At 41.2% G+C, this 20,000-nt stretch overlaps 1 protein-coding gene across 8 annotated transcripts in view; it reads left to right on the forward strand.

The window, feature by feature from the left end:
• Positions 1-18,696: 18,696 nt before the first annotated feature.
• The window catches only part of LOC143026643 (progestin and adipoQ receptor family member 4), a 409,086-nt gene continuing 407,782 nt past the window's right edge, over positions 18,697-20,000 (forward strand). For 4 of the 8 annotated variants that reach the window (XR_012966514.1, XM_076187387.1, XM_076187389.1 and 1 more), the window contains exon 1: positions 18,707-20,000. This exon is cut by the window's right edge and continues 13 nt beyond it. Coding sequence is in view for 7 of the 8 variants with exons in the window: in XM_076187387.1 (XP_076043502.1) it covers positions 19,296-20,000 (705 nt within the window). In the remaining variant the exon portion in view is untranslated. The other 4 variants (XM_076187391.1, XM_076187390.1, XM_076187393.1 and 1 more) reach the window with 4 other exon arrangements.

A 20,000-nucleotide genomic window follows, 5' to 3' on the forward strand; every position in this document is an offset into this window, starting at 1 on the left:
ATAGGCCAAAACCATTATCATTAGCAGACGACAACCTGTTGTTTCAAGACCTGTCTAGTTTTTGCAACCGGGACTTATTGATAATGGGTGATTTCAATTTTACTGACATTGATTGGATGACCATTGATCATGGCCATATAGGTAGTCGCTTGCTAGATTTTCTCGGTGACAATTACTTAATTCAGCATGTAAAAGAGCCCACAAGACATGGAAACTTACAAGATCTATTGATCGCTAGCCGGGAAAGCATGATAACCGATGTAGAAGTTGGTGAAACTATTGCAAGTAGTTATCACAACTTAGATTCAAACTGCTTAAAAAATTAGAACAGATACTTGTGTATCTAAAATACCCGATTTCAGTAGAGCTAAGTTCGAAGGACTACGTCAGGAGCTTCAGCTTACAGATTGGGAGAAAAAATTAAGCTAAAGACCTGTAGATCAGATGTGGAAAATATTTCAAAATACGCTTACTAAGATGATTCATATTTACATCCCGTTTAAGGACAGACGCCCCGCCAAATCAGGCTAGCCCAAAATGGCTTGACAAAGAAACTGAAAAAAAGTTTTGCTAAAAAGAGACAGATTTATAAGAAATACAAGTGCTGGGTGCACCTAATGACTATCAAAGTTATGTAATGATACAGAAAAAAAAAAAAACGAAAACGACAATACGAAATGAATATCGCTGATAAATTCAAAGAGAATCCCAATGAATTCAGGCAAGCCCAAAATGGCTTGACAAAGAAACTGAAAAAAAGTATTGCTAAAAAGAGACAGATTTATAAGAAATACAAGTGCTGGGTGCACCTAATGACTATCAAAGTTATGTAATGATACAGAAAAAACAAAAAAACGAAAACGACAATACGAAATGAATATCGCTGATAAATTCAAAGAGAATCCCAATGAATTCTATAGTTATATTAGAGATAAAAAGATTATTAGGAATTACATTGACCCACTATTATCTGCTAGCGATCAACTTGATTATTCAAATGAAGGAATGTGTGATATTTAACAACTATTTTAGCTCAGTATTTGTAAACGAAACACCTCAAAGTGAACTCCAAACTGAAACCTGTGAAAAGTCTCGGGTGAACTTACTACGGTAAATATAACAAAAGAAAAAATTAAAAAGTGTATAGAAAAAGTCAAAGTTATCAAAACACAGGGCCTGACGGTTGGTATACAAGAATCTTTAAGGAAACGAAAAATGAGATTGTTGTTCCATTAGAAATTATTTCCAAGAGAATGGAAGCTAGCTAACCTTACTCCCATATTAAAAAAAGGTGAAAAAAAATACAGGTTTATAAGCTTGACTTCAATCGTAGGAAAAACGATGGAAACTATCATCAGAGATGCTATCGAACATCATTTAGAAAGTAACTGTTTGATAAATGATAGCTGGCATGGATTCAGACGGAAGCGCTCTTGCGTGACTAATTTATTCGAATTCTACAACACAGTTATCTCGAATTATGACAAAAGAAATAATATATATTTGATATATCTAGACTTTACAAAAGCTTTTGATACCGTCCCCCACGAAAGACTACTTATTAAATTAGCTTCACACGGAATAAGTGGTAGCCTATTAAGTTGGACGAGTAATTGATTAAACGATTGTAAACAAAGAGTTGTTCTAAATGGCAAAAATTCAAGATGGAAAAATGTCACAAGTGGAGTTCCTTAGGGTTCCGTTCTTGGGCCATTTCTATTCGTAGTATATATAAATGATATATACCACGGACTGAAATATATTGTCTCCAAATTTGCCTATGGCACAAAACTGTGTGGAATGGCAAATGATCAAGAAGATTTAGATAAACTACAACAATGGTCTGAAAAGTGGCTAATGAAATTTAACACAAGCAAATGCAAGGTTATGCACATAGGTAAAAATAACAGTAAGTACGATTACAAGTGATCTTACTTGTAATCGTACTTACTGCTTCTGACCCAGGGCAGTGGACAAGGTGCAGGGATGACCCGTCATTCAGGATGTGCTAAGATAAGAGGGAGGGTGGAGGGGTGTGGAGTGTATTCAGGGGTGGAATGGGTGGGATTGATTTTGTGCCTTTTTCTTTTTGGCTACCCCCCTTGTAAGGGGGAAAAAGCCTTGGTATATGTATGTATGTATGTACGATTACAAGTTATTTGGCGTAATTGTCAGTAACGATCTCAAATCATCTAAGCAGTGTATTTCAGCCTCTGAGGAAACAAATAAGATTCTAGGACTGGTTGCGCGATCTTTTGACTTCAAAAAGTCCATCTCTCATTAATAAGCTTTATAAATTGTTAGTGCGTCCACATTCGGAAAATGCTGCTTCTGTATGGTCACCGAACCTCAAAGACATTGACAGATTAGAAAAAGTGCAACAGCGAGCCACAAAACTGATTCCAAATATCAAAGGTAACTCATACGAAAATTGACTAAAACATACAAATCTGTTTTCCCTAAAAAACGTAGACTCAGAGGTGACTTGATACAGTTCTTTAAGATTTTAAAGGGAACTGACAACATCAAAAGTGACAATATTTTCACATTGAATGAGAATCCGACAAGAAATAATGGTTTCAAACTGTAAGGAAATAGATTTAATTTGGAAGTGGGTAGAAACAACTTCGCTAACCGTGTAGTTAATGAATGGAATAGACTTCCTGCAGAGGCAGTGCAATGTAGTTCAGTTCGAAGCTTTGAAATTTGTTTAGATAAACGCCTAAGGAAGATGCTGTAATGGCTGCCATTTATTTTATATTATTTGTTTATTTGTTTGTTAATAGTTGTCTGTTTGCTTATTATTATTTGCTTGATTATCATTTATTATTATTTATCTGTCCATTTATTATTATTTATCATTTACCTGAAAGTTTATTATTTGACTTTACCTATTTATTTTATTTATTATTATTTATATCATCATAATCTATATTTATTTATTTATTTAGTCATTTATATGTCATTATTATAATTTTTTCGCATCTGTTGTAGTTATGGACCAAAATGTCTACTGTCGGTATGGTCCTTCTTTGTAATCCTTTTATTTATATATATGTATATGTATATATATGTATATATGTATATGTATGTATATATATATATATATATGTATATATTACAAAGGATTACAAAGGCGGAGCATGCCGACAGGAGACCTTTTGGTCCATACCTAGGTCGGATGCGAAATTTATAATAATAATAAAATGATAAATAAAAACTATAATAATGTAAATATCAAATAAAATACATAAATAAATGCATAGGTATAGTTAAATAATAAACAAACGGGTAAATAGTAAATAATAATAAATTGACATATAACTAATAATAAATGAAAATCAGACAGACAAATGATGACAAAACAAAAATAAACTATATAAAATAAATTATAATCATTACAGCATCTTGCTTAGGTGTTTATCTAAATGATTCTTAAAGCTTCGAACTGAACTACATTGCACTACCTGTGCAGGAGGTTTATTCCAATCATTATCTGCACGACAGGCAAAGTTGTTTCTACCTACTTCCAAATTGAATCTATTTCCGGACAGTTTGAGACCATTGTTTCTTGTCTGATTCTCATTCAATGTGAAAATTTTGTCACTTTTGATGTCAATTCCCTTTAAAATCTTAAAGACCTGTATCAAGTCACCTCTGAGTCTACGCTTTTTTAGTCGATTTTCGTATGATTTATTTTGGATATTTGGAATCAGTTTTGTGGTTCGCCGTTGTACTTTTTCCAGTCTGTCAATGCCTTTAATGAGATTCGGTGACCATACGGAAACAGCATATTCCAAATGTGGACAAACTAACGATTTATATAGCTTGTTAATGAGTGATGGACTTTTGAAATCAAAAGATCGCGCAATCAGTCCTAGAATCTTATTTGCTTTCTCAGAGGCTGAAATACACTGCTTGGATGATTTGAGGTCGTTACTGATAATTACGCCGAGATCTTTTTCACTATCCACTTTTGTTAATGAATTTCCAAATAACTTGTAATCGTACTTACCGTTATTTTTACCTATGTGCATTACCTTGCATTTACTTGTGTTAAATTTCATTAGCCACTTTTCAGACCATTGCTGTAATTTATCTAAATCTTCTTGAATATCTAATTGGTTTGAGTGATCATTTGCCACTCCGCACAGTTTTGTATCATCAGCAAATTTGGAAACAGTAAATTTTAGTCCATTTTAGTCATTTATATATACTATGAATAGAAGTGGCCCAAGAACGGAACCCTGAGGAACTCCACTTGTAACATTTTTCCATCTAGAAGTTTTTCCATTTAAAACAACTCTCTATTTTCGACCATTCAACCAATTACTAGTCCAACCTAATAGGCTACCACTTATTCCGTGTAAAGCTAATTTAGTAAGTAGTCTTTCATGTGGGACGGTATCAAAAGCTTTTGCAAAGTCTAGATATATTAAATCTATATTGTTTCTTTTGTCATAATTCGAGATAACTGTGTTGTAGAATTCGAGTAAGTTAGTCACGCAAGAACGTTTCCGTCTGAAACCATGCTGGCTATCATTTATCAAACGGTTACTTTCTAAATGATGTTCGATAGCATCTCTGATGATAGTTTCCATTATTTTTCCTACGATTGAAGTCAAACTTATAGGCCTATAGTTATTTGGTTTCTTTTTGTCACCTTTTTTGAATATGGGAGTAACGTTAGCTAGCTTCCATTCTCTTGGGACATCTCCGGATGTGATGGATTTCTTGAAAATAATTTCTAATGGAACAACAATCTCATTTTTCATTTCCTTTAAGATTCTTGTATGCCAACCGTCAGGCCCTGGTGTTTTATTAACTTTGAGTTTATCTATACACCTTTTAATTTTTTCTTTTGTTATATTTACCGTAGTGAGTTAGTTTACCCTAGACTTTTCACAGGTTTCAGTTTGGAATTCACTTTGAGGTGTTTCGTTTACGAATACCGAGCTAAAATAATTGTTTAAGATATTACACATTCCTTCATTTGAATATTCAAGTTGACCGTCAGCAGATAATAGTGGACCAATGTGATTCCTAACAACCTTTTTATCTCTAATATAACTATAGAATTCTTTTGGATTCTCTTTGGATTTATCAGCGATGTTAATTGCGTATTGTCGTTTTCTTTTTCTTATTGTCTTTTTTAAATCTCTCTGTATTGATACATAACTTTCATAGTCATTAGATGCACCCGAGCACTTATATTTCTTATAAGCCTGTCTCTTTTTAGCAATACTTTTTTTTTCAGTTTCTTTGTCGAGCCACTTTGGGCGAGCCTGATTTGGGGGACGTCTGTCCTTAAAAGGAATGTAAGTTTAAATCATCTTAGTGAGCGTATTTTGAAATATTTCCCACAACTGATCTACAGGTCTTTCGTTTAATTTTGTCTCCCAATCTGTAAGCTGAAGCTCCTGACGTAGTCCTATGAACTGAGCTTTACTGAAATCGGGTATTTTAGAAACACAAATATCTATTCTAAGATTGTTTAGGAGTTTGAATCTAACTAAGTTGTGATCGCTATTTGCAACAGATTCACCGACTTCTACATCAGTTACCATGCTTTCGCGGCTAGTGATCAATAGATCGAGTAAGTTTTCATATCTTGTGGGCTCTTTTACATGCTGAATTAAGTAATTGTCATCAAGAAAATCAATCAAGCGACTACCTATATGGCCATGTTCAATGGTCATGCAATCAATGTCAGTAAAATTGAAATCACCCATTATCAATAAATCCCGGTTGCAGAAACTAGACAGTTCTTGAAATAACAGGTTGTCGTCTGCTAATGATAATGTCTTTGGCCTATATATTACACCTATATTCATTTTTTGTCCATTTGTTTGGGTTAACTCAACCCACAAACTATCATATGTATCCTGTTTCACTCTCTCTAAAACACAAGCATGAACATTGTTTTTAACGTACAACAGAACACCCCCATCTTTCTTGTGGTTTCTATCCTGATGAAAGTGTTTAAATCCCGCAATATTAAATTCAGCTTCGAACTCTGTACCATTTAACCATGTCTCAGTTATTCCTATCATATCGAGATTTTCGCTTTTGACATACGCCTGTATTTCTTGAAATTTATTCCTAATACTACGAGCATTAAAGTACATGGTTTTAAGAAACTCGTGATTATTTCTTTTTGACACATTTTGAGTTTCAATATCATGTCTTACATTATCATTTTGTTTTTTTATTTATACCTTGCTCTATATTATTATTTGGTCCTTCATTGATATTCAATGCTTCATTAACATTTCTCCCATCAAAATTAACATTTCCCCCATCACAGACATCTGGTCGATCACGGTCATCCGATCTCTTTTGTACATTTTGTCCCCCTACGTCACCCTGATTTACGCCGGCCTCCTTGTCGTTCATTGACATTATATTCGGCATCCCTTCCTAAAATTATATTTTGTCTTCCAGTGACATTATATCCTACCGTGATATTTTTTCTTCCACTATAATTACATCCCATCGTGATCTTTTGTCTTCCACTGTCATTACATCCTATCATGATATTTTGGCCTTCATTGACATTCTGTCCGGTATCCCTTCCTAAAATTATATTTTGTCCTCCACTGACATTATATCCTACCGTGATATTTTCTCCTCCATTATCATTACATCCTATCGTGATAATGTGTCCTCCACTATCATTATTCCCATCGTGATCTTTTGTCCTCCACTGTCATTACATCCCATTGCGACATTTTGTCCTATGACATTACATCCCAATGTAAAATTTCGTCCTTTACCGACATTATATCCTAAAATTATATTTTGTCCTATACTGGCACATTGTTTTACATTAATGCTATACTCAACACTGCTTTCCCAAGTACATTCTATTTCCCCTTCCCTTTGGGCTTCTACCCTAAAAAAGGAGCTAATTCATTACAATCTCCCACAATGAGGTTTGTAAGAACATCTTTGCCTCTGCGGGTAAGGTGGATCCCATCAGAAGTGTAAAGGTCATGGCGCCTAGAAAAGAGATACCAAGGATCAAGTAAGTGGTATCCCAATTGTGTGCACAACTGCGATATCCTATCATTGATCCCTATGGCTCTACCGTTCCAACACGAGCCTGCGTAGATCCTCGGGAGGATCCCACAGACTACGTGACGGCTCCCACGTTCCTTCATCTCCTGAAGGAGGACCTTGTAATTCCGAACAAGCTCCTCTGATCTCACCCTACCTACTTCGTTACTTCCCGTATGAACAATCGTAACCGTGTTCTTCCGTCCTTGCTCCCTGATGGACTGGGTACAATCGGCGATTCCACGGCCCGGTTGACATACAAGCTTGCAACGTCGCTTAGTCTTCCGCTGCAGGATGTCGTCATAGCCTTGCACCATGGAGTCCCCCACCACCAAGAACTCCTGGTTTTCAGCCACTTCATCCTCCAGTAGAGCAAAACGATCGGCTAGAGCCAGCGGTTGCTCCACAGGGCACACGTCTACCGAACGCGGGCTTGACAAACGGGACCCCCACGGAGCGCCACTCGCTCACGGCAGTGACAGTAGGGGAAAAAGTGGAACGCTCTTTGGGTTGTGGGGAGGGTTCACTCTTCTCACGGAGCGCACTCCTGAGAAGACGAATTTCCTCCTCACACATCCTGAGACGGACATCTAGGTTCACGCAACCTTCACAAGCCATTTCGCTCCTCCTTTAGCAATAAAAACGGCAAAGAGAAAATACAAATAAACAACAACAACAAAATCAAAGCGGTCTCTAATAAACTAAAAACGCGAAGCTTACTCTGCTTACCTTATACTATTTCTCCTACCTTTGGAGTACAGTAACAGAAAACTATTTTGAATTTAGATAGAACACTACACTTTATCTTATATCTGTAACTGTATAGCGCTATACATATACAATTACAAAAACACAACACAATATAAATTTCACAGGTATTCGCTAGCTGGTGTCTGTGCAGAAAAAAGAAGAGGTATCTAGCTGAGGTCACGAGCGGACTGAGCTGAGGTCACGAGCAGACTGAGTATCACGAGCAGACTTCTAATATTTTTCTTCAACGAGTAGTCAAATTATATATATATATATATATATATATATATATACATATATATATATATATATATATATATATATATATATATGTATTGTATACACCACATTAACCACATCACCACATTCCCATACACCATGCGGGCAATGTCACAATCAAACCCAGACATCGTGGCACCAGACATCCGCTCCGATCGACAGAGCGGCGACAGCCGAATCAGCAATTTAGCCAAGCGCACGGAAGCGGACTCACACACAGACACACGAACGCACACAATAAATGCAGTCAATCGCCAATTCGGAATAACACACGGCAACACAATAGTAATCAACCCTTCCCCCCTGGATATATTGTGTATTGTAGAATGGGATATAGGTAGTAATTATGAACAAAGAACAAACTTGTAAAGGGCCAAACATTCCGACTAAAAATCTTGACAAGGTGACTGAGAGCACCTCAAAATTCAGCAGACTCAGCATTTCCGGAGGACAAAACCGCAGTGCACGGGTCCAGCAGTCGTCGGTGTGTGACGTGCCCTAGTGATCAATTGTGTACAGAACTGTGTTATAATTATGTGTTGAACTTTATTAATAAATCAGAAAAATTTGAAAAGAGTGACTTGATGTAATCCCCATCGCTGACAGGATTGCATCTACTTCGCTACATTGGTGGCAGCGACACCGCAACCCATCTCCTCCGAAGAGACTAGTGTCAACTATAGAAGAGACCAGTATCTTGAAACCTGTCCATTCTATTCAGCTACAATCAACTTACAAACAACCACTCCTACCATTCGGACGGAACAAACCGCAGTCTACGAACAAGAGATTCTATCACCATTCAAGCTCCGTGATTCTATCACCATTCAAGCTCCGTGATTCTATCACCATTTAAGCTCCGTGATTCTATCACCATTCAAGCACTATAACACACAGTACACAATTCCGGGCAATCGTCGCAACCGACTCCAACCTACCTAAAACCTTATCAAGGTAAATATTGTATCCACCCTTCATACCATTTTATTATATTAATAATTCTCGTCTACCCCTGAAATCCCCCTGATACTCGCTTTTCTCTCCCATTCCATGCGAGCACCATACACCTAGACTTTATACGTTTAGATGTACCCAACCACAAGCAGCCTCACCCGGAGGTAATTGCCCACCAATCAACACACATATCATCAAAATAACCTACCAACAAAGTGAAATCTTCCAAATCATCGTACGTCAAGACAAACCGATCTACAGACAGCGACAGCCCCACCTAACGGTAACTACACAGCTGTCTACACTTACAATTTTCGAGTGTCCTACCAACGAACTGAAATCTTCCAAGAAAGATTACAACAAATAATGTTAATTCTTTTTACCAATAACATAACTCGTAATGCGTGACTGCATATCCGAACCAAAATAAATAACATTTTTACGTCACTAAGGTAACAATGCTATATAATATAAACTATATGAAATTACTCACAACATAACCAGTGCCTTATATATATATAAATTTAATAATACTATATTGTTCATACGTTAAGTACTTGCAGCAATTGCTATAAATTAATATAAAACTTACGTAACTGTATTCAACATTACCATACTTTACAAATGGAAATTATAATTACCCCCATATGTATTTTGCCAACTTATAACTTAACATATATTTGTGCATGCAATATTTTTTTTAGATTTCACTATTACCTTGTTATATATATTGTACCTGCAAGAACTCTCATATTACCCTTTTATGCATATTTACAATTTTATGACATTATTATTACCCTGTTTTACATACATTGTATCATTTTGATATGCATTTTATCAGTTAAGTGATTCTTGTTTGCATTATACACATTTTTATTATAATATTCTAAATATTACCCATTGATGACTTATATCTCTCCTCTTATCTAACTATAACACACTATCTCTTAGGTAATGCATGCATCCCTAGTTAGACACTAACATGGCTTCAGGAACGAGATCCAAGGTCAAGAATTTAATTGAAACATTCCTTTCTCCCTCGAAAGAAAAGAAACCCCCCAGTGACACCGATTATTCCACACCTAAAGTAGATTCTACAATTATTCCCGAGAATAACGTTGACAACCCACACTTAGAATATGACCCATCCCACGAAGAACTGCTTGACACAAACCAACCACTCTTACCCCTCCCCCCCTCCCCCACACCTCACCACAACTCCAAGTTGCCCCTCATGTAGACCCCCAACAACAACCCCCAAACCCCACAACCCATGCATACGAGAAATTAGCCTGCCCTTCTCCAAACCAAACGTCAAGTCAAACATCCTTCACCTCAGACCCCTACCCAACACCAAACCTCACCCCTATCCACCCCAACCAAATAACAACATCAGCCAACGAAGAGATACGTAACAAGCTACTAAACCTCCTCCAAAGGAATAGATCGGCTATCGCCTTAGAAGGCGAACCTCTAGGCAAATGTGATATAACTAAACACCACATCCAAATCCCAACACCACATCCAAATCCCAACACCACCCCCTCATACACCCCCGCTTACCGCATACCCCACAGTAGGAAAACACAAGTAAACAACAGTGTGCATGATATGTTACACCAAGGTGTAATTTCTCACTCAGATTCCCCTTGGAACAGTCCCCTCTTCCTAGTCCCTAAGAAAGACGGAACTCTACGCCCTGTTGTAGATTTTAGGAAAATCAATCACCTAACTCAATCTGACCCACACCCACTACCTGCCATGCAAGATGTCTTGCAATCTATAGGAAACGGGAATTCTGTATTTTCCACAATTGACCTTAAGTCAGCCTTCTGGCAAGTGGAACTGACAGATGAATCAAAACCCGTAACTGCATTCTCCACAGATAAAGGACATTTCCACTTCGAGCGCATGCCCTTTGGCCTTAAGAATGCCCCCTCAACCCAACAGAGATTAATGAATCGCATTTTCAGCGATATGATAGGAATCTTATTATTCGTCTACTTAGACGACCTCATCATCTATAGCCCCACACAAACTGACCACCTCCATATACTAGAGATTACCCTGAAAAGACTAAAAAGCACGGGATTCAAAATCCAACTAGGAAAGTGCAAATTCCTACAGACGGAACTCACCTTCCTAGGCCATAAGGTAGACGCCCAAGGCATCCATACCACCACAGACAAAATAAATGCCACAAATTTCCCAACCTCCAGAAACGCAGATGAAACAAGAAGTTTCGTAGGACTAGCCTCATGCTATAGACACTTCATACAAAATTTTGCACACATAGCATCCCCTCTCACCAAATTCACAAGAAAAGGCGAGACATTCAAATGGTCTGAAGCAGAACAGACAAGCTTCGACACCCTTAAACATGCTCTTACCACAGCTCCTGTCCTAGCCTTTCCTGACATGAAGAAAGAATTCCTTCTTTACACCGACGCCTCCTCTAAAGGAATAGGCGCAGTTCTACAACAAAAGGATGAAAACGGGAAAGAGCACCCCATTGCATACGCAAGTAGAGTACTAAATAAGCCTGAAAGTAATTATTCAACAACCCACAAAGAAGGACTTGCATTGATATGGGGTTTAAAACATTTCAAATATCTCATACTAGGATACAAGATAAATATCTTTACAGACCACCAACCCCTAGTCTACCTCTTTAACTCTAAAGACCTACATGGCAGAATTGCTAGGTGGAAAACCACCTTACTAGACTTTGACCCTAAAATCATATACTTAGCTGGAAAAGCTAACGTAGTAGCAGACTCACTAAGCAGACAAATTCACATATCAACCTTAACAAAAACAACCTGTATTCCTATGCAAGACCTTAGAGAAGAAACAGACAAAGACCCGACATGGTCTAAAGTAAAACAACATCTACTTTCAAGAACACCCTTACAGTCCCGACCACCTGTCCCTATAGAGGAACTCAAACTGGTCGACGGAATTATAAGGAGAACCACTAATGACAGAGAAGTTACTGTCATCCCCAAAGCCCAAGTTCCCAAGGTCCTACACATATTGCACGACAGCGCAATGGGAGGCCACTCAGGCAGGGATAAGACACTGACTACTGCTAGGCATTCATATTTTTGGACACATATGAAAAAAGACATAACCACACATATAGACTCATGTGTCACTTGCAACCAATTCAGAGGACCTGACCCCAAACAACTCAATATCAAAGACATCCCACTCCCTGCTGAACCATGGGAAACACTTGGCATTGACCTACTTAAAATGCCAACGAGCCATCAAGGTTCCAATTATGTACTCACGGCAGTCGACTATCTGTCAAAATACACAATCCTAGTTCCACTACAAGACAAAACAGCAGAGACTGTGGCCAAAGCATTGGTTAACAATATATTCTGCAGGTATTATATTCCATGACAAATGCTGTCTGATAACGGTTCTGAATTCAAGAACGAAGTAATGTGCGAAATAGCACATTTATACAACATAAATCAAACCTTCGCCACTGCCTACCATCCACAAGGGAATGGACTAGTAGAACGCACTAACAGAAAAGTGCTTGAAATCCTCAGACCTTTGGCCAACGATCTTTCGGATAGTTGGGAAGATTGGCTACCCCAGGTACAAGCCAGTATCAACAGCACAGTCAACTCCTTAACAAAGATGTCCCCCCATGAGATCATATTTGGCCAAAGAATGCGGCTACCCTACCAAATCTTTAACCAACCCCCACCCCCTCTATACAACCTAGAAAACCTTACACAATGCCTAAAAAGAGGCATGCAAAGTATATACAAACAGGTCAGAGAAAACCTCAAAGCAGCCCAAGAAAAAAACAAAACCCAACAACACAAACGATCATCTCCACTCAACATAACACTTGGAGACACAGTCATGGTCAGAGACTCTAATAGAACTAATAAACTCAAACCCAAGTTCCTAGGCCCCTTCACAGTCACAACCTCACTCCCCAACAATGTTTTCCTATTAACGGACCCTTCCGATCACACAACCGTAACCATACACGGAGAGAAATTAAGAAAAGTCAAACTTAACCTAAACGCAACCCCACCTCCCAACCAGAACCCACCCACCAGACTAACAAATAACCCAACCAAGCACAATTCCCATCACATGACACTACGTCGACGGAACTAAAACATACACTTTAGCTCTCGCCCCTGAAGATGCAGGACGTCATGCATTCCTCAGTGGAGGTTAAAATGGCCAACATTACAATAAGAACTTCTTTCCGCATATCTATCAAACCTTCTCTACTTCCTTCCGACCACTATAACCTTAGCGAGAGTCAGATATACATATCCTTAATCACTAAAACAAAAACTCCATCCACAGGATGCAACCACCACTACTACTCCCCATCCTCGTCCACTTCTCACTCAGCGTACCCATACTGATACCAGGAGCAATCGTCAACAAACACGGCAATACCGCATGCGTAGAAGACTCCATCATGGTAAAGATGCGGATATCACCCCAATTGTTAATAAACCCCCTCATGAAAATTCACAAAGACCTATTCCAAATAGAGCAACAAATCTTCACCCAAATACCCAACACCACAAACCAAAACAACGAAATCTCAATAACACTATACAACAACGTCGACACCCCACACGAGAAAATGAACAACATCAGGGACACAATATACCACCTCCCCAACCCCATAACTGAAATTCCAAAGAACAACAGAGCCAAACGCGGCCTTTTAACTTTCTTGGAATTATATCAAAATCCCTATTCGGGACTGCAACAGAACAAGATATACAGACGGTTCACTCACACATGGGAAATATAACAAAGGTACTACACCAAGAAGGAAAGCTAATCAACCTAAACTCTAAAAACATCAATCTCCTCGCGACCTCAATAAATTCGGTAATTGACAAGATCAATCATCTCACCACATTCACAACATCCCGGTTAACTAAGATCACCCAATCACAAACAGCCCTTTTCCTTCTCCACCATCTAAATGAACTCGACAAACAACTAGACAAGTTGATAGATCATAGCAATCTAGTACAGAGCGACATTTGGAACGCCCACGCAGGTATAGTCACCTCTCAAATGATCACCCCAACCCAACTTACTCAAACACTACGACAAGCTCATAATACATTGAAACTCACCCCCTTCTTCCTCAAGAACGAAATACAACACTACTACCCCATCCTAGCATCAACTATCTTTCAAGAATCTATCCTTATCCACATACCTATGGACCCGATCAAGAGATTCTCCCTTTGGGTAATTTACCCCTTTCCTACCCTTACCAAAACCGCACCATGACCCTCAACCTCCCAACCTCCACCATCCTAAAATCAACTGATGGACAATGGATAACCCTTACCTCCCCAGAAACCATGGCAACCTGCAAGACAGCACGTCCAAACTTCTATATCTGCCCAGCTTACCCATTCCATTTCCAACTAACCAAATCCCAACCTTGCCTCTCAGAACTCACAACACCCAAAGTCAACCTTTCCGAGACATGTGACTTTCGCTTTTCGGACAACACTCAAATACACCACATCCACGTAGGAAATAAACACTTCATATTTCTCCCCCACCCCACAATAGTATCCGTAATATGCCTACGCAAGCCACCCTCCCATCATAAGATCAACGGCTCTATCACCCTACCAGACTCCTGTCACATCTATATGATGGACTCAATGCTCCTACCTAACCAACTCCACTACCAAGGCACTCTAAACACCACCCACAATCTAGGTCCCATAACCCAACTAATACTCCCACCCCTCCCTAAGATCCCCGATACCATCCTCCCAAGTGAGATAGACATGGTACGTCTTCTAAACAAATCAACTACCCTTGATATAGACTCTTTAGATCTACACTATAAAATCTTACCCTATGCCTCCACTGCCCTCTCAACCTTAATCATCATTTTTATAATAATAATACTAACAAAGTACTTTTGCATGAAATAAGTGCTTGAAAAAGGTTTTCCCAAGTTGCTGTAAACCTAGGATAAGTTTTATCCTGTGTCTCACCAATATCTTACCATACTATAGTACCATACAAACTCACAGATAAGAGTTTCTCAGAAAACACAGATAGTGCCATACAAACTCACAGATAAGAGTTTCTCAGAAATAATATATAAGTGTCATACAAACTCATAGGTAAAAGTTGAAAATATATATAAATACTGGCGAAACACAACCTTATTCCCCATTCAGAGACACAACATCACATACCCATTATTTCTTGTTCAACATGTCCTCTTGGGACCCTCATAATCAATTCAACATCACCCCCCCCTTCTTCACTTATAACCACCCAAAAGATTTTGTGTCTCTGACTATATAACTATATATATATATATCAATATTATGTTTGTTAACCATGTACCATTAGTTGCCGGGTGCTACCTAACCCCAGAGGGAGGGCGATATATATACACCACATTAACCCCAGACATCGTGGCACCAGACATCCGCTCCGATCGACAGAGCGGCGACAGCCGAATCAGCAATTTAGCCAAGCGCACGGAAGCGGACTCACACACAGACACACGAACGCACACAAATAAATGCAGTCAATCGCCAATTCGGAATAACACACGGCAACACAATAGTAATCAACCCTTCCCCCTGGATATATTATGTATTGTAGAATGGGATATAGGTAGTAATTATGAACCAAGAACAAACTTGTAAAGGGCCAAACATTCCGACTAAAATCTTGACAAGGTGACTGAGAGCACCTCAAAATTCAGCAGACTCAGCATTTCCGGAGGACAGAACCGCAGTGCACGGGTCCAGCAGTCGTCGGTGTGTGACGTGCCCTAGTGATCAATTGTGTACAGAACTGTGTTATAATTATGTGTTGAACTTTATTAATAAATCAGAAAAATTTGAAAAGAGTGAAATTTGATGTAATCCCCATCGCTGACAGGATTGCATCTACTTCGCTACATATATATATATATATATATATATATATATATATATATATACATATATATATATATATATATATATATATATATGATTTGACTACTCGTTGAAGAAAAACATTAGAAGTGGGGGAAGGGGTCCTTTGTCCCCTCTCTGTCCCACTGAGTCACCTTTTTTGAAGAACCGGGGAACATAGTAGTAGTATCCTTTTTTCCCCGGATTTATGTCATGACGTCATTGCTTCCAATCTTTCCTTCCTTCCTTCCTTCCTCCTTCTCCCTCCTCTCTCCTCTTCTTCATTTCCACTCTTTTTTTCCTCTGCTCTCTGCGACCCCCACCCCCTCCACTTTTTTATCACCTCTTTATCGGTGTAATGATTTTCCCTCTTCCTTCCTTCTTTCCTCCCTCCCTCCCTCCCTCCTTCTCTCCTTTCTTACCTCCCTCCCTTCTCCATGAACTTTTTGTTTGGCTCCTGACTCACATTCTCTCTCTCTCTCTCTCTCTCTCTCTCCCTCTCTCTCTCTCTCTCTCTCTCCTCTCTCTCTCTGTTCTATTTCTATCCCCCAAATCTCTCTTTTTCTCTCCATCCATCCATCCTTCTTTTACTCCCCCATCCTTCTTTCCCCTCCTCTTTCCCTAATTCCTGTCTTCCCTTCCTTCCTTCCTCATTCCTTCACTCTCCACTCTTTCCCTGCTCCCTCCCTCCCTCTTTCTCTTACCCACACGTTCCTTTCCTCCTCCCTTTCTACCTCCCTTTTTCATCTCCCTCTCTCACCCACTCCCTCCCTCTCTTACCCAACCACTCGCTCATTCACTCACTTAATATCTCCCTTCCTTCCTCCCTGTCTTCTACTCTCCCACCTTCCCTCCCTCCCTCCCTCCCTCCCTCCTTCTTTCCCTCCCGCCCACTCTCCCACCTACTCCTTCCCCTCCCCACTCTCCTTGCCCTTTTTCTCTCCCCTCACTCTCTCTTTCCACCTTTCCTCTCGTCTTCTCACCTCGCCTTCCCATCTCCTTCCTCTTACCCCTCCCTCTCCCCTTTCCCCTCGTCTTTCTCTTTCCCGTCCGCCTTCCCATCTCCTTCCTCTTACCTCTCTCCCTCCCCCTTCCTCTCGTCTTTCTCTTTCCCGTCCGCCCTCCACATTCCGCCTTCCCCTTCCCTCCTCCCTAGCTATCTAGTATTTCATTTTCTAGCACCACTATCTGTCATCTCACGCTTCCTCCCGCTCCCCCTCCTTCTCTTTCCTCCTCCCATACTCTCTTTTCATTCCTCTCATGACCGCACCAACTCTCTCGTTACTCTTTTCTTTTTTCTTCTTTTTCTTCTTCTTTTTCTTCTTCCTCTTCTTCTTCTTCTTCTTCTTCTTCTTCTTCTTCTTCTTCTTCTTCTTCTTCTTCTTCTTCCTCTTCTTCTTCTTCATCATCATCATCGTCTTAATCATCATCATTCTCTCCTTTTTTTTTTACTTATTCTTCTTCTTCCTTTTCTTCATCCTGTTGTTGCTCTGTTATTCCTGTCGTTATTGCTGTTCCTCTTCCTCCTCCTCCTCTTCGTCCCCTGTTTCTCTTCTTCTTTCTCAACCTCTCCATCCTCATTCTCATCCTCACCCTCTTCTTTCTCCTCCTCACTTTCCTTACCCTTCCTCCTCTTCCTCCCCGCTTCCCCTTCCTCCTCCTCCTCCTCCTCCCCTTCCTTCCTCCTCCCGTCTCTCCTACTTCTCCCCTCCTCCTCCTCCTCTTTGTTCTCCGTCTCCTTCTATTCCTTCTCCTTACCCCTTTCCTCCTCCTTTTCCTCCTTTTCCTCTTCCCGCTTCTCCTATTTCTTCTCTTTCTCCTCCTACTTTTCTTTCCTCGTCTTCTTCTACTCCTCCTTCTGCTCCCCTTCCTCTTCCTCCTCCCTTTTTCCCCTTTCCCTATTAGCATTCTTCCCTCCTTCCCTCCCTTCCTTCCTTCCTCCTCTCTCTTCTGCTCTTCCCCTCTTCCTCCATTTCCATGACCTCCTCCGCCATTCCCTTCTTTTCCTGTTTTTTCTCCTTTTTATTCTTGTGTTTCAATTTTCCATCTCGCCGGTTCTATTTCCATTGTGTTTCTTCACTTTCAATTTTTCTTATACTTTTCCGTTTCCTTCTCTCCTCTTCCATTTCCTCTTCCTTTCCTCCTCTTCCTCGATGCTCTTGTGCGTCGCCTCTTCTTTCTCTATTCTAATCGTTTTCTATCATTATCTTTCTTTTACTTTTTCTCCTTTCCTCTCTTTTTTGCCTTATTCTTCCTTTATTCTCTTCCAATAAAATATGTGCTCTCATCCTCGTGGTGCAGTCTTCCCCTCCCCTTCCCTCCTTCCTTTCCTTCTTTCCTTCCTTTCCTTTCTTCTTTCTCTTGTCTCTTCTTCCTTCCTTTTTTTTTACCTCATTAGCTGCCTGCACGGTTCGGAAGAGAGAGAGAGAGAGAGAGAGAGAGAGAGAGAGAGAGAGAGAGAGAGAGAGAGAGAGAGAGAGAGAGAGAGAGAGAGAGAGAGAGAGAGAGAGAGAGAGAGAGAGAGAGAGAGAGAGAGAGAGAGAGAGAGAGAGAGAGAGAGAGAGAGAGAGAGAGAGAGAGAGAAAGAGAGAGAGGGGGTGGAGGGGGTGAAGAGGTAAGGAAAGGAGGGAGAGCGGGAGGGAGTGGGAGGAAGTGGGAGTGGCCGTGGTGGTGGTGGTGGTGGAGGTGGAGGAGGTAGTGAGGGGAGTCTCTTCGATTCAAGTCAGTTGTCGTTGTGGTGCCGTGCAGAGAGAAACTCGGCCTCTCGTCCGTCGTCCTGCCCTGCCACCGCCGACGAACACTCATTCCGGTGTTGGTCTTCGCGTGCCTCCTCCGGCGTTCTTGGTGCCACCTTTTCCCCCTTCCCCGTCTTATCCCTTCAGCCTCTGTTCTCCTGCAGAAGGATCCTATCGCTGCACCGTGTCCTTCGGTTGCTGCTGCTGGTAGTGGTGGTGGTAGCGGTGCTTTTCTCCTCTTCCTCCTCTTCCTCCTCCTCCTTCAGTGTTGTGAGTGAAACCAAGTCATTGCAGCAGGAAACAGCCGGCCACCTCGCCGGTTTCCTTCCTCTTCCTCGCCTTCTGCAGGATCTCGAAGCCGACCTACAAGGTCGAGGTTTCCGGTCCTGACGTGCTTGCCCCTCGGTGTCACCTTCACCAGGAAGGAGCCACCCCCAGCCCCCACCCCTCGCGTGTGTCATCCTTGCCGGTGTGAGGTCCGCAGGATTGATGGTTTAGGGCTTTGACCTCGGAACAGCCTCGTATCACCATCACCACCACCACCTCAGCCTTGGAGATCATGGCGGTGGCAGGAGGCTTCCATGGGGGCAGAGGTGGAGGAGGAGGCGATGGCGGAGGGGGAGGAGGAGGAGGAACGGCAGCCGCAGATTGCCGGGTTGCCGATGTCCTGGCACGCGGTGGCACTGGCGGTACCGTCACTTCGCAGCCCTCATCATCGCCCACTCCACCGCCAGCAGCCCCTTTTCCGTCGACGTTAACGTCAACGTCGTCGTCGTCGTCACCAGCAGAAGAAGCGTCGCTGACGACGACCTGCTGTCCGTCAACTCCCCCGCCATCGGCACCGGCTGCCGGCACCACCACCACCCCCACCTCTACCACCAGTACCACCCGGCACAGAGGAACCAGCGATGTTACTTCGGCGTCGCATCCGTCGGCGAAGCAAAATGGGAGCGTCCTTCGAGAGGAGTGTCACAGTGGTCCTGGAGCAGCAGCAGCTGGAGGAGGAGGAAGCTCCGCCGGAGTAGACCCCAGCTATAGACGGCCCTACACCAGCAACCAACTTCCTCAGAAGTGTCCATCCAGCAACTGTGTGTCACAAAAGTTGCTGGAGATCGGTCTGGGCAAGGGGAGGAAGCTCCTTCGGAGGACTGAGATCCCTCGGCACCTTCAGTTCAACCCGTACATCGACTCCGGCTACCGACCACTCCTGACGGCGAGAGAATGTGTCCTGTCCCTCCTCTACCTCCACAACGAAACGGTCAAC

This window comes from Oratosquilla oratoria, chromosome 6 (genome assembly GCF_046742065.1).
Source record: "Oratosquilla oratoria isolate Oo_2021 chromosome 6, ASM4674206v1, whole genome shotgun sequence".
Lineage (NCBI taxonomy): Eukaryota > Metazoa > Arthropoda > Malacostraca > Stomatopoda > Squillidae > Oratosquilla > Oratosquilla oratoria.